General features: G+C 41.7%; 1 protein-coding gene across 1 annotated transcript in view; it reads left to right on the top strand.

Annotated features, from left to right (window-relative positions):
* Positions 1-10557: 10557 nt before the first annotated feature.
* The window catches only part of CDH17 (cadherin 17), a 64536-nt gene continuing 49180 nt past the window's right edge, over positions 10558-25913 (top strand). Inside the window, exons 1-2 of the mRNA XM_025871489.2 lie at positions 10558-10680; positions 20546-20616. Coding sequence (XP_025727274.1) covers positions 20569-20616 — 48 coding nt within the window. The 5' untranslated portion in view covers positions 10558-10680; positions 20546-20568. The remainder of the gene's footprint in view (positions 10681-20545; positions 20617-25913) is intronic.

Below are 25913 nucleotides of genomic sequence, written 5' to 3'. Positions count from 1 at the left end.
CTTGGGAAAACTCTAAAGGAAGTGACCAGCAGTTGCTACCCCTCAGGAGGATCTTAGTGAGCCCAGGAGGCTTCTGAAATGGAGAGCTCTGAATTTGGACAGAGTACTCTGGGTGAACTTATATAAATATGTCCTGGACAGAATATAGCAACATATGAATAAATAGGACTGGTTTAACATTGCCTACTTAAACATCAGAGAGTTTGCCAAAAGCAACAATTCTAGTTTTGGCATAAATTTCCCGGAGCTGCTTTTTAGACTGCTATAAAATAGAGTTGGTTGTATCCTAAGGCCTCTTCTGGTTAATGGCAGTAAAGCTACTTGGAGACCAAGTGATAAGAGAAAGGGAGCGGTCATGGTGTCCAGAGTAGAAGCTGTGACTAGGACGTCCTTATAAATCAGGAACAGTGTACACAGTGGCAAAGATCTTGAGTCACCACATCCGAGTTCAAATCTTACCTGGGTCATCTACCTAGCTATGTGCCCTGGAACAAGATATTTGACTCCTCTGAGCTTCCATTTCCTCTGTTGTAGATAGGGCTTGGAGACTGTGATCTCTTTTTCAGACTTGTGCACATTAGAATAACATAAGCCAAGCACTTTGTCTGATGCTTGGCACAGAATGGATAATTCTCTATATAGAGATAATCAAAGTAACTGTTTATTTGTCAGAGTAAATAGTTAAACAAGAATCGGGGCTCGTCCTTAAATCCAGTAGATGAACATATTTAAATTCAGTAGATGAACAGGTGGCAAATAACTTGTGGACTAATCAGATGGGTTACATGTGAAAATTGTGCAAAGTTCCTCAAGGGGAGAATTGTAGGCTCCACAAAAGATGAAGATGTTGCTCCAGGGCCATCGAGTCAGGGCAACCATCCAATCAGCTACCAATAGAAACCAAGTTCCTGCCATACTTCTAGAAATCATTTGGTGAGAAATGCTATGTCCAAATCGTGTCCACTCTGATGTCTAATGATTCATCTCAAGCTTTCTCACTGATGTTTGCTATAGTTTAGCTTTTTTTTTTTTTTTGTAGATTAGCTGTTAAAATAGAAACTTATATGAAGATTTGAACTTAACTTTCTGTGACTTACTTTGTATTTGGTTTGGTGTGGTAAACCTCCTAGATACTTAGGTTTGTGACAGATGGGCTAATTGCTCTTGGTTTCTGGTCTGAGTGTGGTTGGGAGGAGCAGATACTTACGGCAGGTGGAGTAGAGTCGAAAACCTCCTTAGAAAAGTAATTAATGGAAAACGTTGGGAAACTCCTCTTTCCACCTTCAATATACACTTAAATATTGTGGTACCGTTTTTAGACAGAGTTTGGCGCTCTCTACAAAGACCCCTAGTGCACCTTAGCATTTTACTCCCTTGATTGGGCCATTGCAGTGATGAGCACAGAGTGGGGGGTGTGGTATCAAGGGTCTAGTCTAAGATTTCCAAATTCATGCTGGTGATACACATAGAAATCAAAGAATAGCATTAGAATTGGGATTCAGATCCCAAATTGCCAGTTTCCAAAGTCTGTGGTCTTGAACACTCTGCCTTAAAGAAGGGTGCACGAATTTGTCATGGAGCTGGATAAAGATGGAGAGAAGTAAGTTCTCACTGTCTGTGACAGGCTTGGGAAATGTACCACTGGCACTGTGACCCCGGAACGGGGCCCCGGTAATTCTCCCCACATTCCTTTGCTTCATGACCAAAAAAGGAAAAGGACCAAAGAGCTTTGTATTCCAAAGGTAGAAGAAAATTAATTTTCAGAACCCAAAGTCCCTCTAGACTCACGTTAGATTCCAGAACGAAGGTCCACAAGTCAGCATTGTTGAATTGGGAGCCACGTGAATATTCAGTCACTGAAGGGAGGGTACGTTTTAGAAAGCCCACCGAATCAGGGATAATTCAGTTATTACTGGGGGCAAAGGTGGGCCTGGCGTTACGTAAGACTCTGAGCAATATTGGTCACTAGGCCTGGCTTGTCTGAGCTGAGCTACAGTGAAAGCTAACCACTTCCTGATTAGTTCTGGGAGAGCGGGAACTTCCCGCAGAGCAGTTGACAGAGAGCGACTGAATCCGAGTCAGCCAGGGGATACCAGCGCTCCACGACAAGGGAGGTCAGGAGGAACCCTGAGAGGCCATCAGCGGGGAGAAGATTCAGGTGGAAAACGCTCTTTGGGACAAAGTGGTGGGTGTTACTCTTGATGGGAATGGCCCCTGGGCAGGTTGCTCAGCTGGGACAGGATTCCGGGTGAAGTAACTCTCAGGAGAGGTGGCATGGGATGGACAGCTGGCGGGAACTGTATCGGGGTGCAAGGGCTACTATTTTGGCTGTGGATTTGTGAGCTGATCTGGCTGCTTGGTGAACGTGAACCTGTCTGAGTGCTGTACCTTGTGGGTAAGTAGAGCCGTGCCGAGACGTGGTCTGCGGGCGGGAACCGGCAGCCGAGGGTAGTTGTCAAGCGCTTGGATTTTTTCTTCTCTTCTTACCTGGATTCAAACCGTGGAGAGTCTGCTTTTACCTTCTTTGTTCCTCAGTCTTTTAATTTGTGAAGTAATAATAGTAGCCACCTCAGGGTTGTCGTGAAGATGAAGTGAGCTGATAGAGGGAGCACTTAGAACAGGACCTGGCATGCGGGCGTGAGGCCGGTGGCGCTTCCCCTCAGCGGGGCCCTGGCACCAAGGACGACTTCCAGAATGATTGCGGGTAGCTTTCGCCAAAGACCCACTGATCAGAATCCCTGCGGTTCTCCCACCCAGCTAGGAGTGAGGAGCCCTGCACTAAAATTTTATGATTATTTTTTCTTTTTAAAAAATCGTATTTGAGAGAGAGACAGAGAAAGAGAGGTGGGGGGAGGGGCAGAGGGCGAACAAACAGACTCCACGCGGAGTGCAAGGCCTGATGCAGGGCTCCGTCCCAGGACCCTGAGATCATGATCTGAGCCAAAATCAAGAGTCGGACACTTAACTGACTGAGCCACCCAGGTGCCCTAAAATTTATTATTTGGATTCAGAAAACTCTTCTGGGAGATTAAAAAAAAGAATGATGGGTTTTGGTTGACTTTACGTCAAGCCCTGTGTTGTTAACTGTTACTGGTTTTCTTTTGCATAAAGTGGCCACTTACAGAAGGTACGGCTACCTCTGTCTCGTAAATCTGCTTGGCTATAGTCCTGGTTCCAGGCAATTCTCCCTGTTTCTCATGCTTCGGGAGCCGCACTGGGGAGATCCAGGAGTAGAAAATCCCGTCCGGAGTGGTCAAGCCATTCAGATTTCAACCAGGGGCAGGTGGGTAAGCAGGCTCCAGCCATTTAGGATGCTCTGCTGGGCCCCTTCCATGCTTTGCTAGAAGGGCGATCTGGCGCCCTGAGCATTTGCTGATGAGATTCCATCCTTCCCTCCTCCCCTCCATGCCCTTCCTCTGCACTGTGGGCAGCCCCTGCGCGCCTGGCTCTCCACAGGGGCATTCAGTGATTCGCAGATGTGAGATTTCAGTTCCTGTATTTTCTCATATAGCAAATGGAAAATTTCAGGCTTAAGATAATAGGGTTTTTTTTCCAGCAGTTCTCCTGAGGTGTTAGTGAGACGAGGCTTAATGTGATCCTGAGCTGGAAAACCAAAGAGGGGAGAATCTTCTCCTCTTCCTCTCTCGAGTTACCAGCTTTAGCAGAAAGGCAGTGGTGAGGTCGGAGGTTTATCCAGTGTTGAACTGGCTGAGCCGAAACACTAGGAGACCGACCCAAGGGCCCTGTGGGGGAGATAAAAGGGGGGATAAAATAATAAGTAAAACAGATATATTTAAATGAAAATAAAATTTTATTTAAAAAAATCCCAAAGTATCTGCAATAGTAGAACCCAAATGATCTGTTTCGAAGGGACTGGATTGAGGTGACAGAAAATATTTAGCCCATGTCTTGAATATTCCTATCAGGGTGGAATTGGTTGCAGGGAATACTTCTCTTTTTTGGTAATATATTTATTGAGTTAAAGTTCATATAAAGTTCACATTTAAAGCATAGAATTCAGTAGTTTTTAGTATATCCACAGAGTTGTGAAGGCATTGCTGCAAAGAATTTTAGGACATTTTTATCCCCAGGAAAAGAAACCTCAAATCCTTTAGTTATAGCCCTCCAACCTCATGCCCTGACCCCTGGCCCCAGGCAACCATTAATGTACTTTCTACCTCTATGAATTTGCCTCTTCTGGACATTTCATATGAATAGATTCTTACGGTATTTGGCCTCATAGGTTTGGCTTCTTTTCCCTAGCATTATGTTTTTAATGGTGATCCATGTTGCAGCCCATATCACTACTTCATTCCTTTTTGTGGATGAATAATATTCTGTTGTCTGGATGAACCACATTTTATTGAACCAGTCATCAGTTGATGGACATCTGGGTTATTTTCACTTTTGGCTATTATGAAAAATGCTGCTGTGAACATTCATGTACCAGATTTTGTGTGGACATACATTTTCATCTCTCTTGGATAGATAGCTAGGGGTGAAATTGCTGGGTCATATGGTAACATTATGTTAAAGTTTTTGAGGAAACATTCATTATTGTTTCCCAAAGTTGCTGTATCATTTTACATTCCCCCCCAGAGGTGTATGAGGATTCTGACTTCTCTGTTTCTTTTCCAATACTTGTGATCATCCGCCTTTGTTATTATAGCTAGCCTAATGGTTGTGAAGTAGTAGCTTACTGCGGTTTTGATTTCCATTTTGCTGATGCAGAGTGATGTAGAGCCTCAATTCATGTGCGTGTTGGCTATTTGTATACCTTCTTAAAAAAATATCTGTTCCAATCCTTTGTCCATTTTGATTTTTTTAAAATTTTATTTTATTATGTTATTACGTTAATCACCATACATTACATCATTAATTTTTGATGTAGTGTTCCATGATTCATTGTTTGCGTATAACACCCGTTGCTCCATTCAATACGTGCCCTCTTTAATACCCATCACCGGGCTGACCCATCCCCCCACCCCCCTCCCCTCTAGAACCCTCAGTTTGTTTCTCAGAGTCCATGGTCTCTCATGGTTCGTCTCCCCCTCCGATATCACCCCCCTTCATTTTTCCCTTCCTACTATCTTTTTTTTTTTTTAAACACATAATGTATTATTTGTTTCAGAGGTATAGGTCTGTGATTCATCAGTCTTACACAATTCACAGCGCTCACCATAGCACATACCCTCCCCAGTGTCCATCCTCCAGCCACCCCATCCCTCCCACCCCTCACCACTCCAGCAACCCTCAGTTTGTTTCCTGAGATTAAGAATTCCTCATATCAGTGAGGTCATATGATACATGTCTTTCTCTGATTGACTTATTTCGCTCAGCATAACACCCTCTTGCTCCATCCACATCATTGCAAATGGGAAGATTTCATTTTTTGATGGCTGCATGATATTCCATTGTATAGATATACCACATCTTCTTTATCTATTCATCTGTTGATGGTTGATTGGGTTTTTATTGTAAGATTTTTTTTTGAGCATATTTTTGGGGTACCTGGGTGGCTCAGTCGTTAAGCATCTGCCTTCAGCTCAGGTCATGATCCCAGGGTCCTGGGGTCGAGCCCCGCACCAGGCTCCTTGCTTGGCAGGTAGCTGGCTTCTCCCTCTCTCTCTGCCTGCAGCTCCCCCTGCTTGTGCTCTCTCTGTCAAATAAATAAATAAAATCTTTTTTTTTAAAGATTTTTTTAGCATGTTCTAGATACAATTCCTTCTTAAATAAGAGATTTGCTGTATTTTCTCCCATCCTGTGAGTTCTTTTCACTTTCTTAATACTGTTCTTTGGAGCAAAAATTCTTAATTTTCATTAAGTTCAATTTGTTTATTTCTATTGTTATTTGAAGAAACCATTGACAAACCCAAGGTCATGAAGATTTACCACTGTTTCCTTCTAAGACTTTTATAGTTTTAGCTCTTACATTTAGTGTTTTGATCCATTTCGATTTAGTCTTTCTGACCTGGTGTGAGGTAGGGGTCCAACTTCACTCTTTTGCGTGTGGATATCCAGTTGTTTGATTACCGTAAAAAAGACTACTCCCCCCTCCCCACAGGAAATACTTCCTAAGGACAAAATTTTCAGAGGCAGTCCCAACATTTTGGTGTCTAATGAGAGACCCACCAACAGAGAATGGCGAGTGCAGGTTCAGTGGGACAGAGGAGATGGAAGCCAGGTGCTACAGTCTGAAGGGTGAACTGGATATGTGCAAAGACTCACATTGGTGAAATCTGATAAGGGAGACAGAGCTAGGTCTCAGAAAACCAACAAGATTATTGTAATTTCTTGGAATTTAAAGAAAATCTGAGGTCAAACAAAAAGTTCCATAGACCGAGAAAAAGTGTCTGAGGGAAGATGTGCATATTCGCATCTGCTGGATCCGATCTGCAGGTACAATATCAAACCAACGGCATCGTTGTCTGAGACAGATCCTGCAGAAATGGATCCTAAATAATGGGGGAAAATTAATCTCAAGTATGGGCTTTGCTAAAGAATATTTACTGACAGATAAAGGACAGGATCCCTAAGCTTGTGTTTCTCACACAAGGGTTCTTGTGATCACTTGCATCAGAATTCCACAGTGCTTTAAAAAATGTTCATTCCTGGGATGCATCCTAGACCTACTGAACTAGGATCTCATGGTGTAGGGCCCAGTTTTAATAAACTCTCCAGGTTTAGAAAGCTCTATAAGACATTTGTCCACTGTACGGCTGATGATGGGGATATTTACTAACCATTCCATTCATAGGATTTGTCAGCAGTTTCACAACACGGTAACTAGAGCCAGATTAAGGACCTTGTCTATTGGGCCGTTGCCTGGAGCAACCAGCTACAGATGGAGTTAAAGTATTCTTGAAAGAAACAACCGCAAGCTGGGTCCACGTCTGTCTAAGTAGTGAGGGGAAATACACCAACCTTTTTTAGTCTCAAACTGTCTTTTTTGAATATTTTTATGATGAGCACGGGTGGCTGTCAGCTAAGTTTTTCAACAGCATGATGTATGGTTTAGTGTTTCCTACTTGGAATTAGTGATTTATTTGAGCTGAGTCTTAAATCATTTAATAGTTCCTGAAAGTGTTCTGTTTTGGAAAATTGCCCCCCTCCACCGGCACCGTAAACAACAGCAACAACAACACAAAAACTCGACTCAAACAAACCCAGAGACAAGGAACAGAGCTACCTAAAAGAGAACTGTGTTGCTTAAATTTATCAGAAAATGGACACTGTCCTGGCCAGTGAAAGTAACCAGGGAAAATCTTGCTTCTGCCTAAAACATTCACGAACAGAAAATTAATTTCTCCTCGTTTCACTAAATGAATTTGAAACAAAAGGTGTAAAATATTGGTGTGAGGGGGTGGGAAATCCTTTACTTGTTTGGGTTCCTGTGAGCCTTGGTGGAGCCTGCATGTAGTCCTGACTATTTGGAATTATTGAATTAAGCAAATGAAATGAGTTCGAGTCTAAAAAGTATTTACTGAGTGCTCACAGAAGACAAAGTTTGTGCCATCATTAAGTTAACAAGAACAAGACAGATATTAAATAAGTAATTAAAAATATTTTTGTACACTTCTCTTCAGTGAGGCTTGTGTGTTGATAAACTCATGATAAAATGCTCTCAAAATACATGCTATGTAACACACAAAGTAGATGTTAAAATGCAAGTGCATGAAAGATGGAAAAACTTAGCATTCATAGATTTCACTTACTTTGAGTTGTCACAAGTAAAAATATTAGAAATGTAACATACTTAGAATTTTAAGAATAATTCCAAATTTTCATGGAGTTTTTATCTGGGAGGCAATCCTAACTTTATTCCTTGCTAACTCGCGTTGTTGATAAATTGCAACATTACTGATACATTTTCTAGGGCTAATGTCCAAGGAATGGCTAAAACATTAGACAAAAGTGCTAAAATGTTTTAAACACCATGAATCTGTTAGTTAGAAGTATCTGCCCAAATCTTTTCAATACTTCATTTGTTTCTGTCATATAAATCATTTATATCTCCTTTGCTTTGATAAAGGGAATCAGTAATTTACCAATTAAATTTTCTTTATTCCCATTATTACTGAGTCAGTATTAAACTATTGAACTAGCTATGTTTCATTTTTGCATGAAAATGAATTCCTAAGATGCAGTGGTGTTCATCCTGAAACACAGGGCAGAACATATGGAATGATAAAATCCAGGCAATTTTATAAATTATAAATATATATAATTTATAATGATGAAACACACAGCTCTCAGACCATGCTAACCCATTATCCTGGAGAGCACAGGAAAAGCCTTTATAACTTAGAGATGCGATCACCTGTTGATTTTTCTGATGGGTGTTTTTGGCCTTTTAGAGTTTAATCAACCTGCTTCTCTGACTTGGAAGCTAGAGGCTGGAAGTAGCATAAAATGTATAGGGAAGCCCAATTTAGGATCTTGGCTGTCTTCCATCAGGAAAGGTGTCATACAGGGGCCTTTCTTCCTATGGATTTCCTTATTACTCACATGGAACTAGAAGGACAATAATTTGGCAGATTCAATGGTTGTGGTGAATAGGTTGGACTTTGAATCAGACCGACCAGGGTTGGAGTCTTAATTCTGTAATCACAGGCTGTGTGACTTGGGCAAAAGGTAAAACTTTTATTTTCTCTCTATAAGATGGAATCTACTTTGTGAACATGTTGAAAAGATTAAATGAGAAAACATATTTTTAAACTAATAAACCAATATGTCATGACCATAGTTGTATATTACTGCTGAGAAAGGATGACTAAAAGTGATACATATATATATATATATATATATACTTTTAAAAAACACTTTATAGAGGGGCGCCTGGGTGGCTCAGTTGGTTAAGCAACTGCTTTCGACTCAGGTCATGATCCCAGGGTACTGAGATCAAGGCTGCCACCCACCCCCCATTTGTGCTCTCTGCTCAGCAGGGAGTCTGTTGCTACCCCCACCCCCACCCCTGCTCATGTGTGCCTGTGCACTCTCTTTCTCTCTCTCAAATAAACAAATCTTTAAAAAAACACTTTATAGATTTAAAAGTTCTTTTTTACATACATTATTTAAAAGTTTCTAAAGAAGCAAACTCCTTTTAGAACAATGCCGGTGAGAGTCTTGTCATTGATTTCAGGAAGTGAAACATACAAGGGAAGCTATTTGATTTTATAGAACAAGGTCCTTTTATTTAACTAATGGGAGGGCAGAGGTGTTGTGAATTTGAGAATTGCTTAGCCTCACTGACCTCATTTCCTTAAACAGTTATGTTGGCTGTCAGACAAAGGAGAAGGATTTTTCCTAGCCCTGCTGATCCACTGAGTATGCTAAACCATTGGCATATGATGAGATGGTTTCACTTTCAAGGTTCTCAAGGTAAATGAGGCTTAGAGCAATTCTGGGCTTCTTAAGGGATCTGAGAAGGAAGAAGTCCATCTATTTTTTATTTTTTTAAAGATTTTATTTATTTATTTGAGAGAGAATGAGAGAGAGAGAGAGCACATGAGAGGGGGAAGGTCAGAAGGAGAAGCAGACTCCCTGCTAAGCAGGGAGCCCAATGTGGGACTTGATCCCGGGACTCCAGGATCATGACCTGAGCGGAAGGCAGTCACTTAACCAACTGAGCCACCCAGGCGCCCTAGGAAGAAGTCCATCTAGACAGTGGGTTGTGCTCTTGTTCTTTCACGATGCTAGATGCACACCTAGAGACAAATGGAAAGCATAACACAGCTCAGGAGAAACCCAGAAATGAATACCAGAAAATCAACAGAAACAGGATCAAGTGTGACACATTTGACAGAAAAGTGACATTGATTCTCCAGTGTGGATTTCCAGAGTGACTGAGAGATGGGAATCAGAAATCAGTCTCAAGGACACCTTGACCTCAGAAATCTGGGGCTATTGGCTTTAATTGTTTAATTGGAAACCTCATTTTGAGTGTAAGAAGTAACTTGCTTTATAGGTAAATCTATTCTCAGAATTGTGAAGAGAATTGTGAAGGACTTGTGTGTGTTTGGGGGGAAGGCGACAACTGGTTGTTTCATGCAGACTTTGAAGAGGACCCTTGAACTTCAGAAACGGGCACTGCCAGTTTGCATCTTTGGCTACACCTTCTGAGTTATTTCTTATGTCTCTCCAGTTGTCAGTGAACTGCGTCATTGCTCAGATGTCGTGCCCTGTGTTCTGTGTTTGAGATGGAATTTACAAATATTTGTTATTGTGTCTTCCATGCAGACACTATGCTAAATGTCAGGTGTACAAAATATGGACAAACTGTCTTGATGTCATGGAGCTAAAAACTCTAGAGGCAGTTGAATACATAGAAAGTTTTTCCACTCTAACTTCCTTTTTGTCCTCTAATTTACTTCTCTGCATTCAAAAATTCAGACACCTGCTTGGGGATGTATTGGGTGTGAATTAGCTTCTTTTGGTACAAACCCACTTCTTTTCTGTAGTGATTATAATGATACATTTTACGACATCTGATGGCTCCTGAGAATCAATAAAACCAGTTGATGGTTAATGTTTGACTGAAGGTGAAGGGAGAGGCTGGGGAAGCAGAGCAGTGCAAAGGGAGTGTTCTCCGGGGAGATTCTCAAGCCCCAGCAAGAGTCTCAACAGCTGAATGGAAGAAAATAACTTTTAACAACCATTTTGTTATTTACTTACGGAAAGGTAAGGGTTGACATGTCTTAACTATGTTGATAATGTACTTCTTCAAGAATGACAAAATAGATGGTGGAGGGGGAGTACTTAAGAAGTTGCTGGACAAATTTATTCCTTGAAGGCTGCTATGTGGCTGGGAAGGGGAGGGAAGTTTATTCTCGGTGTGATAAGATTTACTTATGGAGCATAGTTTCTTTTTTGGTTTCTTTTCACTAGTCTCCCCATTCTATAAATTTATTTAATGAAGTGACTTCGGGGTTGGATCAAGGTTGACAGTGGAAATAAAGGAATGATGGAGTTGGGGTTGTTTAAATGAGTGTTATACCCACTCTTTGTGATTAAAATATAAAAGTGCCTAGTCCTAAAATGCCCTGGGGCTCTGTATTCTAGAAATCAGAGTTGGAATCTCATTCTTACAAAGTGTCATCTCTCAGATGTGGTCTTCAACAAATGAACATTCTGTCTATCTCTCAGAGAATGAGATTCAATTTAGGATTGTTAGGATTGTCTGGGACACAGTGGGGGAGGGGAAATGCATAGGAGAAAAGAAACCCTTTCTTAAAAGTATTGGATATAAGAATTGAAAACTGAGAGACAGACCTGCTTTCCCAATTGGGAGAGCAAGACTTGCTGTGTGTGTTGGTCAACTTTTGGTGCTTCTTTCCAGGTTGTTGGTGGATGTACCATTTGCTAACAAGTGATCATTTTGAGATGTCAAGTTGTGTACAGTTTATTGTGTCTTCAAAGGTCCAGTCTCTGCCTTGGTCTTGGTTTTTTCTTTATTATGGGTGACTTTTTGGGGACAGATGCCCTCTGCGATGGAGGATGCTCAGGAGGAGATTGGAAAGGCAATGCATCCTCTGATATTTTCTTGTTTTTATTTTTCTTTAAAAACTTAGATAGCAAGTGAAAAATTGTTTAAAAGAAAAAGAAAGCACGTTTAGGTGACAAGGAAAATGAACAATATTCAGCTCTCATCAGGAAACGAAGTGTCTTTTGCTGAGTGAGGGTTTATTGCAAATTGCAGGGTGTAGAGTTTAATGAGTCTTCAGGGTTGGGCAGATGGGTTAGGCCAGTTTCATCATTTACCAGACAGCGGGCACTGAGCAGATTGCTTAAGCTCCCTGAACCTTAATTTTCTCATCTATAAAATGGAGCTACTTGCCTAACCAAGTAGTTGTGAGAGTAAATTATACACGCTTGTAAGAAGTTTAGAATATTGCTTGCCATGTGGTAGATGTTCAATGAATGTTGTTAGCTCTCTCCATTAGAAAGTTCAAGTGTTAGGGGTGCCTGGGTGGCTCAGTTGGTTAAGTGTCAGACTCTTGAGTTTAGCTCGGGTCATGATCTCAGGGTCGAGAGGGAGACGGAGATTTTCTTTTCTCCAGCTTACTTTGTTGTAAGAATACAATATATAATACATATAGAAAATATGTGTTAATTGACTGGTTATGTTATCAGTAGGACTGCCTGTCAACAGTAGGCTGGCTATTAGTTGTTAAGGTTTGGGAGAGTCAGAAGTTGTATGCAGATTTTTGACTGCACAAGGGTTTAGTGCCCCTAACCCTTGAGTTGTTTAACGTTCAACTGGATAAGTCTTCTGGTGAGGTGTGGGTGTGGCATCCTTTGAAACTTGCCTAGATGACCCCTGGGAAAAGTCACTGTTCCAGGTGAAGTTTGCATTTCCTGTGCCTCCTCCCTTCTTCTTCTTCTTCTTCTTCTTCCTCCTCCTCCTCTTCTTCTTCTTAAAAAAATTATTCATTTACTTTAGAGAGACAGAGAGAGCATGAGAATGGGAGGAGGGGCAGAGGGAGAGTTGGGAATCTTCAAGCAGGCTCCCTGCTGAGCACGGAGTCCGACCAATTCCAGCACCCTGAAATCATGACCTGAGCCCAAATCAAGAGTGGGACGCTCAACCAACTGAGCCATCCAGGCACTCCCTCCTCCCTTCTTTTATAAAAAGCAAAATATATGGTGGCAGAAACTCAACTTCCTATTCTGTTGTCAAAAGAACTCTCTGGGAAGGAGAATGTGCCCCTACTTTTCTTCCACATTAAGAGAGATGACTCTGAGAAAGAAAGCTGAGCATGAATCATCAGGCCCCTCTCTCCAAAGGCCAACAAACAAGTGCTTTTATAGGTCTTAGTTTACATGGATAGGCATAAAGAGATTTAATTGTTGGCATAAAATTGGATTCATTCAGAAATCCCTGGTCTCGAACCTAGATTGGGGCGCATCCTGTGGTCTATTCATTGATTCAACAAGAGAAAAGTAGCTTAGTTTGTTATAGGAATATCTGTCTATCTGTTACTTGGGAGAACAAACAGAAATGTTTATGGAGGTACATTAAATATAAATATAATAAAAACATATTTACTTAGTGGTGGACATATTTTAAAAAGTTGATTTTTCACTTAAACATATATAACAGTCCAATCTATACCTGGTTATTGTGTATATGGCACAAAGAAAACTCAATTTTTCCTAAAAGATTCTGGAAGACTAACATACTGAATTCTCTATCTTCAAACATTAAGACTTGTGTTCTTGCAGAAGAGACAAAGAGAAGTCAAAATGGTAGATTTGTGCTCTTTAAACGAAGGATGAACACCTCTTCCTCGCAGGGAGGGTTCTGTGCATGGTCTCTGCAGTCAGACTGGCACCCCATCCTCAAACTCTCTGAGCTCCGTTTCCTTCCCTGTAGGATGACAACAGGACCTACCTTACATGACTGTTGTGCTATTTAAATGAAATAAATTGTCCAGAGTGCTTAACTTAGTAAATGCTCATAAAATACTAGCTAATTAAAAAAAAATTTTTTTTTTCAACTAAAGAAAACTAACTCATGAGTGAGATATCATAGTGGCATGGTATTCTTTATGAAGATGGAATTAAATTAATTTTTCTTTGACTCTCTGGCCCGCCACAATTGTTAATTATGATCTTACTGCAGGGATTAGAAGTGAACCTGCCACACTGCATAACTGTACATTTTTGTCATGAGAATCCTTGCCTCCAGGCTACTTTATAAATGAGCTAGTATTACAGCAAGTGTTTGGGGGATTTTTGTTTTGTTTTGTTTAAATCTCTGTGTCTAAACCCGATGGGATGAAATCTAATTCAGATTTACCTCATACTGAATTTCTAGGGACAGAATGTGTGATTTTATTATCTTGACAAAATGCTGATCTGTATGCTTTATAAGACACAGGTAACTGTTGTATAATACATAAGGAAACACTTTGTCAAAAATAATTAAGCCATCTTTTATGAGAAATAGTGATTCTTATCCTCCTCTTTAGGCCAGGGAAGGCCCTTATGATGTTCTGACAGATATGGACGAAAGCAAACTCTTCCTTCCCTTCCTCCTGGGTTTCTGAGGTATAAACCTGGATACCACAGGGAATTCAGCACTGATGTCCTTGCTGCCTGTCTGCTGGAGACGTCAGGGAAGCACCCTGGCTAGATAGCCACCTGCTTCATGAGGAGGCCTCCCTTCCCTGTCACCTCCCCCCGTCTGCCCCTTTCATTCAGGGCTGGGCACTGTGTGTGGCTCTGAGGGGAGCTCCCCCTTCCTTTACTCACTTCCTACTCACTTCCGTGGAGTGTCCAGCGGAATGAAGGTTAGCCAGGAATAAGCTTAAACACAGGTCTCAAAATACTCCTTAGAGCTCATTTTTTCTTTAATAAGAATAATTATGGTAGTAATTTGTATTTAAATTGATCGTATAGATTTAAAACTTTTTAAGTCCTGTGGGGGGGGCATGTATCTCTCATGAGCCCATTCATCTGACCATGAACCCAGCCGATACAACAAATAATCACCCTCAGTTTTGTATGTGTGTAAATCCAGATTTGCATATACTGAAAGATCGGCATATCTACATTACAAAAGCCTAGTGAGAGACCAAAGTGCTTATACTTGTGTGTTGGGGTGGGGGACATCCATCCCTCCTTGTCTTCCTTCGTTCCTCCTAAATCAGTCTGAAATACGACGCAACAGCCTTGCTTTTATGCCTGCCTGTTTATTTCTAGCTTATTAATGGCCACTTTAATTGGGTGCCTAATTTGTCAAGAGTGCAAATCGGTCAGATCTTCCTGTGATTTTTCTAAACTGAAGAGGTGTAATTGGTGCCAGAGATTTGCAGGCGAGACCAAAAAGATGGGCATGATTGATCTGAACATTACTTGCTGAGCAATGGTACGAGCAGGCCTTTAATCTGATCTTTATTCATATCTGGCCTTGCTTTATAATTTATGCTGCTCTTAGCAATATACAGTGCAGAGGCACAATAAAGGGCACACAGGGTATGCAGTGCTGTTTGGTCCTGGCGGTATTATGAATTCTAGTCACATCCTTTCCTGCCCACATCACCTATGATACTTGAAAACAAATTTTCTAGTCCTCTCCTCCTGCACTTTCTTTGTTCTTTGGAAATGCATAGTTCAACCTTTGAGCAGGGTAAATTATTTGAATTCAAAGCCCTTAATGCCTTTTTTTTTTTTTTTAAAGGATGAGAGACGACTAACTCTATTTAAGGTTTGCCCATTACTGAGCTTTTTGCAAGGGGGAGAAAATCGATGCTTGTGTGTTGAGTTATTGAAGGTTTGGAGACCTGGGACCTAGAAATTACATGTCCTTACTCAGATAAATGGGGAAATGACAAGAGTGTCTAAAAATGCCTCTTGGAGGAAATGGAACCCAGCAGGAGAATTAATCAAGCTTCGAGTGGACCCCTGAGATGCTGTGGGTACTGCATGTGTAATAACTGAACGTAGCCCTGTTGGAGGCCTCTATTCTGGAACGGCAGTGCCTTTCTCAGCCAAAACCATTGTTCCTTGGGGTATTTAAATTGATGGGCTGGCATAACAAAGCACCACAGATGGGGTAGCTTGAACAACAGAAATGTATTGTCTCATAGTTCTGGAGGCTGGACATCCAAAGTCAAGGTGTCCGCGGGGTTGGTTCCTTCAGGAGGCCCTGAGGGTCTGTTTGTGGCCCCTCCATTCTGCTTGTAGATGGCCGTCTTGTCCCATGTGTCCACATTGTCTTCCCTCCCCGGGCGTCTCTGTATTCAAATTTCACCTCCTCAGTGGGGAGTCTGCTTGTCCCTCTCCCTCTGCCCCATTGCTTGTGCTCTCTCTCTCTCTCTCTCAAATCAGTCAATCAATCCATCAATAAATAAATAAGTAAAATAAAAAAATGGGGCCCCTGGGTAGCTCGGTTGGTTAAACATCCGGCTCTTAATTTCTGCTTAGGTCATGATCTCAGGGTCGTGAAATTGAGCACCGTGTTGGGCTGTGCCGTGAACGTGGAGTCTGCTTGAGATTCTCTCCCTCTCCCTCTGCCCCTCTTCTACTCCCATTATCTTTCTCTCTGTCTTTCAAAAAAAGGAAAAGAAAAAAGAAAAACTTTTTTGAATTTTTGGGAAGACGCGTAATGGATGAAGTGATACTAGATGTCTTCTTATGTTTATGAATAAGAGCGTAAGTGTAGAATGAGCCAGGCAGTGTGATCTTGGGCAAGTCTCTCGACTTCTTTGACCCTCACCTTTTGAATTTTGCTAAGAGGTAGATTTTAATAGTACCTGCTTCATAGGGTTCTTATGAGAAATCAATAAGGTAATGCATATAGAAGTCTTAGCAGGTGCATGGCAAATTGTTTTCAGTAACTGTTAGCTGCCTTTGCATTGTTGTTCCGGCTGGACACAGATGCAGGGTGCGGGAGGGGATGTGTGTTTTGTGGGCTGTGGTGAATCAGGGCATCAGCCTGAAGCAACAAGGCCAGCAGCCTGATTCTATATTTGTCAGTGCTTCATGGTTAAAAGCAAGTGGTGGTGGCTTTTCAGAAATCCTCCCCCCACCCCGCCCCTCAAAAAACCTTTGACCTGTGTTGCTAAGGATGTGCTTGGCCTCTCAGATAGTTGCCATAGAAACTGTCTGAATTTAGTCCTTGTGCCTGAGGGAAACCCCAACAAATAGCACAGATTCCAAGCACATGGTTGTTTCAACCTTTTCACATAGTTCAGATAGAATGTCACTGAATTATCTAGAAATGTGCTCCAATCCTTTTCCAAGTAGTGTTCATGAGGCAATCTATCAAGTGTGTATGGCTTGGTGGTTTTAGGCAGTTTCAGTTATAAACTATACTTTCCCTCCAGCAATAGTATGATCCAGGATGTGATACTCATTAGTGGAATTATGTCCATGCAAAGAGGAAATGGAAGCAAGACTTGTTTGAGAGGCTAAAGGCCCCTTCTGGCATAATGCCTGCAGTAGCGTGGTTTGCTTGGACGCACTGATACAAAGGCTTTGCCTCACCGCTTCACTTGGTCGTGAGGATGTTGCTGGGAAGGCTGCTTCTTGAGTAGTCTCGTTATCGGGGCCACCGAAAGCCAGGGACTATGAAAGGAGACGGCCCGTAGGACAATGTTCAAAGTTCAGACGAAGCACATGGGGGTGACAGGATAAATTCTTATTTAACAAACACTCTTCAAAATATGAACTCATTGAACCCCATAAATCTCACAGGTAGGTACTCTGGTCATCCCTGCTTTGCGGATGAGTAGACCCAAGTCAGTGGAGGAGCCAGCTGGTCGAACTCCGGGGTCTGTGCTCCCAACAGCTGCACCATGGGGTAGATCTGTCTGCAAATGAATCATGGAACCCTAGGCATGGTGGTGGAAAAAGCAATTACTTCTATTTCCCACTGGAAACCTCTCTGTGAGGGATAAGACTAAGTGTAAATGACAAAATAAAGGATAAGTGCATTGCTACTTTTACTTTTCAGATTCCTTAAAACATCCCAGATGGTGGCCTGTCTGAGCATCTGACTAAAATCAGGCATTTATCTTATTTTTATTAGTTTTTCTGTCATTCAATGTATATGTCTTTGGGAGATTAAAAGCACTAAAAAATCAGTTTAAGAAGAGATGATATGTATCAGCCAGTTCTTAACCTATTTACTGAGAAGAAATCTGTTAGTGTATTTAAAAGAGAAGAGACTGTTTTCATCGACGATAAAAATTTATTACTTTGCATCAAAATAAATCTTCAAATCTCAAATTAGTTTCCTTGAACATATTATGTTTATTCTGAAAGCTCTTATAGATTGGACAAATTCATAGGATATCACTGTTAGATAATTAAAATATTTTAGAATTTAACAAACATCTGTTGAGGGATTAATATATGCAAGGCGTTGCCTGACAAACTGTGAGAGGTTCAAAAAACTTTTCAAAATAAGGCCTCTGCCTTGAACTGCCTTGAAGGATTTTGTTTTCTAGTACAGGCAATAACACAGATATATAAATAAACGATTTAAAAAAATGCAGTCAGGAGGGGCTTTGGGAGGAAGACACTTCTGGCTGGAAATTAGGAAAGATTTCATGAAGGAAGTAGGATTTGGGCTCTAACTCCATGAAGGCAGACTCTCTACTCCTTATTTGGTTATCCCACTTCTTAACACAGGATCTGTCATATGAGAGAAGTATATTAGTGAGACAAATTCAGTGTAGAAAAAGGTAAAAAAAAGAAAAAGAAAGAAAGAAAAAGATGAAACGGCAAACCAGGATCACCCTTAGAGTAATTCAGTGCTTTTCAAATCAATGAACAATTTGGACCTAGAAGGTAAGGTATGACCAGTAGTACACGTAGAGGTGAGGAAGGACAACCTCACTCCAACTTCCTGATGCAAATATTGACTGACCATTTATTCCAGCTGGCCTCGTGCTGGGTGGGGTGGGCAGCAAGGGCCAAAGAGTGGAGGCGGGAAGGCTCAGGGTACAGAGTCCATCCGGGTAGACAGCGTTGCCGAGTGTGGGAAGGGAGTGGGAGATAAGGCTGGAAGAGTAAGTTGGGGACCAGTACTTGAAAACTCTTGAATGCTGAAGAGCTTGAGGAAAATGATCCCCAAATGCGCCATTATCATCTGTATTTCTCCTCTTACGAGCTGATCATGTGCATTTTGCTAGATAAAAAAAAAACAAACCAAAAACTGAGTTAGACTTAATAATTTATTTACCTATTTGATATTACAGTATGCTAGAGCCCGCCATTGTTATTTATTTCCATGGGTCTCCACACCACATAAGCCGTTGAAAGCCATAGATAAATGTCTTGTTTGTGTTTAGGATAATGAGCCAATTCTAAAGTGATGTTTGAACACAACGGCCAAATTAATTCTGTTGCAAAAGCTAACTTTTAAACATTCACCGAGTTTATGACTCTGACTGTCCTGAAGGGTTTTAATCTTAGCTCTCCCTACAAATAGCTATAGAACCTTGGGAAAGGTTGCTTCATGGATTTAGCATATGTAGGAACAATATATACATTTTACATATCTCTGTTTCTCTGTGCCTACATCTGTATCTCAGCAGCTCCCGCACTACCTACGGTACTGTAGAAAGAGTTAAAAGAGGTTTGGGTCTTTGGGATCTGACAGATCTGGCTGGAAGCATGGCGATGTCCCTTCCTACCTATGTACTAGGCGAATTGCTTAACTTTGAATCTCTGTGTCCTCCTACATAAAATTAGTATTACATTCCCTAACTCATCATGTCTGTGAGAAACTCATGTTTATTATTGAGCAATTGCGGTGTCTTTTCTGTTTGAGGAAACTGAGGCACAGGGAAATTAAGTGGTAATACCCGGGGCGGCACAGCCAGTGAAAGGTAGAGCTGGGTTTCTGGTGCAGGCTTTCTGGCTCAGAGTCCGTTGCCTACACCACTGTTATGCTGTTGGTAAAGGCCCCTCCCCAAATCTACCTCATAGCCGATACTTAATAAATGCTTATTTCTATCTTTATCTCCCAGGGCATTTGTAGCATTTGTGAGGCTAAAATGGGATAGTGCTTTTACCTTTTTAAAGTTCAAATATAAGCTATCCAAATGTAAGGAATTAAAAAACTTCAGGGACTACATATTTAGAGTGGTTAGAATTTCGGTAACCATTTTTTCATGCTGAGTATATTAGCGAGACAAATTCAATGTAGAAAAAGTTAAAAAAAAAAGAAAGAAAGAAAAAGATGAAACGGCAAACCAGGATCACCCTTAATCCCTAGAGATAATGAAGCGACTGGAATTTTAGTGAAATGAGAGCATTTTTCATTTTGTCGATCTTTTGGTTTTGGCAGTCCAGTATGATGACAGGCAACAACCTTGCCTTACAGGCCATGTGGAAAACTTATATCAGATCTTAAAATCAGTTAGTCATGATGTGTCTCAGGGTGAAAGTTATAATTTCTAAAAAATGTGAAGCCACAAGAAAGAAAGGAAAAATAATACTGAACAGAAGAGAATAAGGACAGAGTTTGGATTCTTATTTGGTTGCTTTTGGAGAAATAAAAAGTATACCTTTCCTTAGGCATATTGCCTAGTTAAAAACCATGTTTAGAAGACCAAAGTTTGGCTGGTGAGGTCTTTGAGTGAAGGACTGGGAACATTCTTGAGTTCTTTCTGTTTGAGGAATCTCATGTATTTGCAGCTTTGAATCAGAACCATTAAAATGTTAATATCTAGTTATCCTGGCATTTGCCCAAACATATCTTTCCCATGCATATAATAAAAGTGAAAACTATACTTTTTTTCTATCATTTAATACCTATAAATGGAGAAGATTATAATAAAGTGGAGCAGTTAAAGAAATAGAATTACCATGAGCTTCTTTTGAGATGTTGACTTGTGTGTTCCTCTGGATGAGGTATCACGAAGCTTCTGGAAGACTGGGTTGTTCCCTAAAGAGAAGAAGCTGGCCTTTAGTGATCCCATTCTACTAGGCTTATAACTGGATATTGTCCAGTGATCCTTTCTGGCTGGAAAGACATGATTTTAACAGACTGGTAACTAATCACTTTTATTCTCTGGTTTATTCACAGGAGTTTCAATATAGAAAACGACAATGATGCAAGCCCAGCTGCATTGCTTGTGTCTCCTTATACTGTATTTGGTAAGAGGATGTTCTTTATTTATTTACTAGAATATTTTCTGACATTTTCTACCTCATACCAGGGTAACAAGGATTATTATGACTTTAAAAAAGTCTATCAAAATTAAATTATATACAAAGGACCCGTAGTTTGCCCAGTGAAATGGCTACAAGTCATATGTCTATCCTTCAACCAGGGAGCTACTTTTTCTCAGCTCTTAAAAGCCAGTACCACTTAATGGATAAGGTTTAAAACAAATCTGTCTATTCATATTTAGACCTTCATGTATAGCTCAGGAAATCTGGAAAGAAAGGTATACTGAAGCATATATTAGTCTTTGTATACAGTATATATGTATATATAGTCTATGTATATTTGTATATATTAGTTTATGTCCCTTAATCTTGACTTTTTTTTTTTTTTTACTTTGACCGTGAAAAATTACCACTGAAATATTAAGAAAAGCATTTTCTCTATTTTCAACCCTGCTCTGCTCTGTGCTTTTCTTCCCATATATGGTTTGGAGTTTTCTGGCCAGAGTTGTCTTTAGCCATTTGTTAAGCCAACCCTCTCAATTGACAGGCTTCTACAAGTTGGATGGAACCCGGAGAGATCCAGCCCTCGATCTTGGGTAGATAGTGGGGTGCCAATGCTGTTTTATTCACGAGGCTCATAAAAGATCATATACTGACCCAACAATCTGTTGTATTATGAAGCAAGATTATGGGGAAGCGTTTGCTTTCTCCTTAGAAGGAAGTTACTAGATCTTCACACCTCAGATCTTGGTTCCTTTCTTCGGGGACCCCAAAATAACATCAAATTCTGAGCTCCTGAGAGCCCTCTAGGACCCTCACAGTTCAGAGTATTTACAGAATGAAATAGAGCCAAACTTGTAAACCTAACCAGAGCCTTCTTCTTGGGGGAGGAGAGGAAGCTACAGTTCAAATTTTATGGGCAAGGTGCCTCTGCACAGACCCGGGGCTCAAAACTTGTCACTAGGACTATGTAAGGACTAGGTCAAACATCTCCTCTTGACTTCTCTCCTCTTCTCATTCTTCAAATGCCCTTTGCTATCTATATTATCACAGGGTGGTAGTGAAGTCAGACCTGGGTACAAAACTGGCACTGCTACTTCCTAGTGATAGGAGCTTGGGTGGAGTTACTTAAGCTCTGAACCTCAGTTTTCTGCCCTGTGGAATGGATCTCATTAGAGTACTTGCCTTATTGGTAGTTGTGGCAATTAAATGAGATAATGCATTTATAAAGCCCTTGGATCAGTGACAGGCACAGTCTAAGCACTGGATAAATATTGGCTATTCTTATTACTGGCTGTTACTACTACTGCATTTATTGGGCCCAGCACGGAGCCCAATGCGGGACTTGAATTTACGACTCTGAGATTAAGACCTGAGCTGAAATCAAGAGTCAGACACTTAACTGACTGAGTCACACAGGCACCCCTTACTATAGCATTTTAAATATTCAGTGTCTACGCTCATATGGACTTTGACTTCCATGAGGATGACTATATTTTAGTCATGTTTGTAGCCTCTGCACATAGCACCATGCTAGGAGTAGGGTAGAAATTAAATATATAATTTTGGACTTACATTAGGAGACAACGAGATCTAAGAGAAGATTCTGTCATGATGATTTGATATTAGTGGGCTTATCTTGTCTGAGAATGGGACATGCATAATTTTTTTTCCTGGATAAAAGGTGGGATATAATTTTTCCTTCTCTCCAATCTCAGCCCAGTGGGACTTCTACCTAGAGTAAGAAATAGTGCCCCAACCCCTGCTGGCAGCAAGAGCCTTGTCCAGGAGATAGCCACGTGCACAGCTGTGTCTGGTTGCGGGGGGGGTTGCTACCTGTGTGGTGGGATTTCAGGGGCATTAGGATGGCGGCACTTCTATCTCCTGCCTCCACCCACCCCTGCTTCCAGACCCTCTCCTGTGAAGACTGGAAGTTTAGTTGGAGCTTTCCTTCAGCATAAGGCTTTATTCAGCAGAGATAGCGATGTAAGGTGATTGCCAGTCATTTATCCCATACTGCCAGTGGTTCTCCTGTCCTTTTCTGAGCACTGGTTCCCAAAAGGGGGTGAGAAACATTGCATGAATATATTGCAAGGGCCCTGAAGAGAAAGTAAGTGAGTGATCCGGGTTTGGGAAAGTGTGCTGAATAAGGAGGCAGAGAAATCAAGGAGAAGCCACCTACTCTAGAGTTTTGCCTGGGATTATACTTTTTCTAGAAGGAAAAGAGTTTGGCATAAATACTATCTATCCCTGCAGAGAAGTCTTGCTGGAAAATACGATGAGGACGGCTACCAGGCAGGCACATCTGGCAGCTGCATGTGTCCTTTGCTGGCCTGGAAGGCAGGGTAGCATTGTGGCTTGGAATTGGGGCTTGGTGGTCCAACAGAGCTGGCTTCATCTCACATTATCTGTCTCCGCTGTGGGACTACTCTGGAGACACTTTCCTGATCTTGTTGAGGATCAGAAGAAATGATATGTGTGTTGCGGGGGGGGGGGGTCTAGTCCCACAGCTGTTGCACAGGAAACATTAAAAAATGTCAGTTCCCTTCCCTTCCCTCCCCTTCCTTTTACCTCTTTGTGCAAGATGGTGGGCATTATCCCCCCAACTCCTGCATGGACCCTCTTTTCCTTTCACCAGTTCCCCCACACTGTCTTTCCCAGTTCTGGCAGCATGGCTTGATGACTCATGACCTGCACATGCATTTTGAAATCTTTATAGCCCCAATAACCATGTTAATGACACAAAGGGAGATTTGCCGCCCTGTTATGAGAACCCAACTTTGAACCTTGCCACTGAGATAGACTGACTAATGGGGGTTTCGTCTGGATGCCATCACTGGTGTGAACTGCTGAAAACTGGCCCTTACTGACGTGAGCACAAAGTTGACGAAGGCAGTTTGTTGTTAAGTAGAGGCCTTACAGAAAGCACCATCCTTGTCTTGTACCAACCATGGTGGTGCCTGGACATCTGCCTCCACTTCTTGTGTCCTTTCCTCCAGAGAAGACGTGGAAAAGGAGTATGAGGGAGAAAGAGCTCCCAGATGAAGATAGTCCTTAAAAGGAATTGATGAGCTAGAAGTCTATAAAATTATTGTGTCAGTTAAGAATGCTTTCAGTAAGATCCGTACTTTTGAAACAAATAATACATTATATGTTAAAAAAAAAGAAAAGAAGATAGCAGGAAGGGATAAATGAAGGGGGGGAATCAGAGGGGGAGACGAACCATGAGAGACTATAGACTCTGAGAAACAAACTGAGGGTTCTAGTGGGGAGGAGGGTGGGGGGATGGGTTAGCCTGGTGATGGGTATTAAAGAGGGCACGTACTGCGTGGAGCACTGGGTGTTATGCACAAACAATGAATCATGGAACACTACATCAAGAACTAATGATGTAATGTATGGTGATTAACATAACAATAAAAAAATTAAAAAAAAAAGAATGCTTTCAGTATAGGCAACAGGAAGTTCAACTTTGGAGCAGCTCTAATAAGGAGAAGTTTCTTTTCCTCAGAAAGCAAGAAGCCTGAAGTGGGCAGCCCAAGGCAGGTTTTGCATTTCTGTGATGTGACCAGAGACTTGAGCTTCTTTCTCTTTGCTCCCCAATTTTTTGAGCTGGTTTGTCCCCTCATGGTTTCATGACAACCACCACAGCCATAGACATGAGGTCTATTGTCTGAGCAAGAACAACAGAGAAGGGGTGGCAAATCCAGCCACATCTGTCTTTTTTCATTGGGAAAATAAAAGCTTGACCAGGACGCCCCCAGTGGATTTCACTTTTTGTTTCATGAGCCAAAACTGGGTCACTTGGCTGCCCTGATGGTTGCAGGGGAGTCTGGGAAAGAGACCTCTTGGCTTCCCAAGGGAGAGAGGTGGGCGATGGCTGGGGGCAGCTAGTCCATGGGCCTGCTACAACTCTGAGGGTGAGGAGACCAGATTCCAAAAGCCCTCTGTGTTTTCATTTGCCAGATAACTGGTATCAAGTTAATCGAGATTCAGTGAACCAAGGGGCATAGTGGAAGAAGCCTTTTCCCCATACTCTTATCCCGATTATTATTCTCAGTATGTCCATCCCAAGAGTGTAATTGCTCTCCCTAAAGAAGTGGAAAAAACCAAATTCTCTTCCCCCTAGTTCTTCTCACTTTCTTGGTTTTGCCTCTCCAGCTCCCAAACCATCTACTTCTCATATTATACTTTTGATCCTAACCTTATCCCACCCCTGGTTTCTACACAAGTTGTAGACCTGAAGAATCACACAAGAAGGAGGGGACACCAGCTTTGGGTATGGGTGCTAAGTCCCTCATTCTAGAGGGTGCCCTTTGCGGGTGGGCTGATGGCTGGCTGTCCCCGCGTGTGCCGCATGTTGTGCTCAGCTTCCTTTAGAGGGACAGTCGTGGTGGAAGATGGAGGGATGGCAGGGGCTACAGTAGGCTCCCCATCCTCCTGGGCTGGGGACAAGTGGGAGTCACACCCTCCTGCACATCCTTGATGCTCTTGTTTTCCTGCCAGATTGTCCCGGCCATTTTTGCTCCCTCTGGTGGGTAGCGGGGCACAGTGGCTGAGAGCACCCATCACAGTCATAGGTTCGACCCATCCCAACCTGGGCAAATTGCTTCACCTCTCAGCATCTTAGTCTCATTTCCTGTAAAACAGAGCTAACTGTAAGAATTTGTCCCCAATTTGTTGTCAGGATTAACTGCTCAGGACTGAGCTCAGCACATACTGATTTCTCTTCTCCCTGTCACAGCCACCACGTACTGCTATCCCAGCCTGGATTTGGGGGTCTGCAGAGGCTGCTTGCCTCTCAAGTTCAGGGGCTTTGGGCTTTAGAAACATCATAGGGCTACTGCTTAAAGTAAACATTTTGTTCTTTTTTTTTTTTTCCCTACATGAGTATAGATTGCTAATCAAATGTTAAAACAGGAAGTGTTTCTTGAAGTCACAGTTCAAATTCAGATTCAGATTTGACTAAAATGTACCATGTAATGGGGTGCCGAGTAAGCACTGGACTCAACACATCTACATATTTCTCTCCCTTATAAATTCAGTTGTCCTTGAGGTGACTAAACTGTAGGGTGCTGGCAATCTGCCAGAAATGTTCTTATAAACTAACTGGAGTAGAGGAGAGGTGTTTTAAGAAGCTGGTATAAAACTGTGTGGTGTTTAGAAGGCAGAGTGGCACTGTGGGAAGATAGAAACTTTGGTTCAGTCAGACCCCCCTGTGTGTGCCCTGTCAGCCACTTGTGGAATTTACTCCGGGCAAGTAGCTTCACCTCCGTGAGCCT

Source organism: Callorhinus ursinus, unplaced genomic scaffold (genome assembly GCF_003265705.2).
Source record: "Callorhinus ursinus isolate GAN/ISIS: 27379988/994484 unplaced genomic scaffold, GSC_fseal_2.0 scaffold5, whole genome shotgun sequence".
NCBI classification, from domain to species: Eukaryota; Metazoa; Chordata; class Mammalia; order Carnivora; family Otariidae; genus Callorhinus; species Callorhinus ursinus.
Note: the sequence above shows the minus strand (reverse complement) of the source record. Positions and strands in the feature narration are given on the sequence as shown.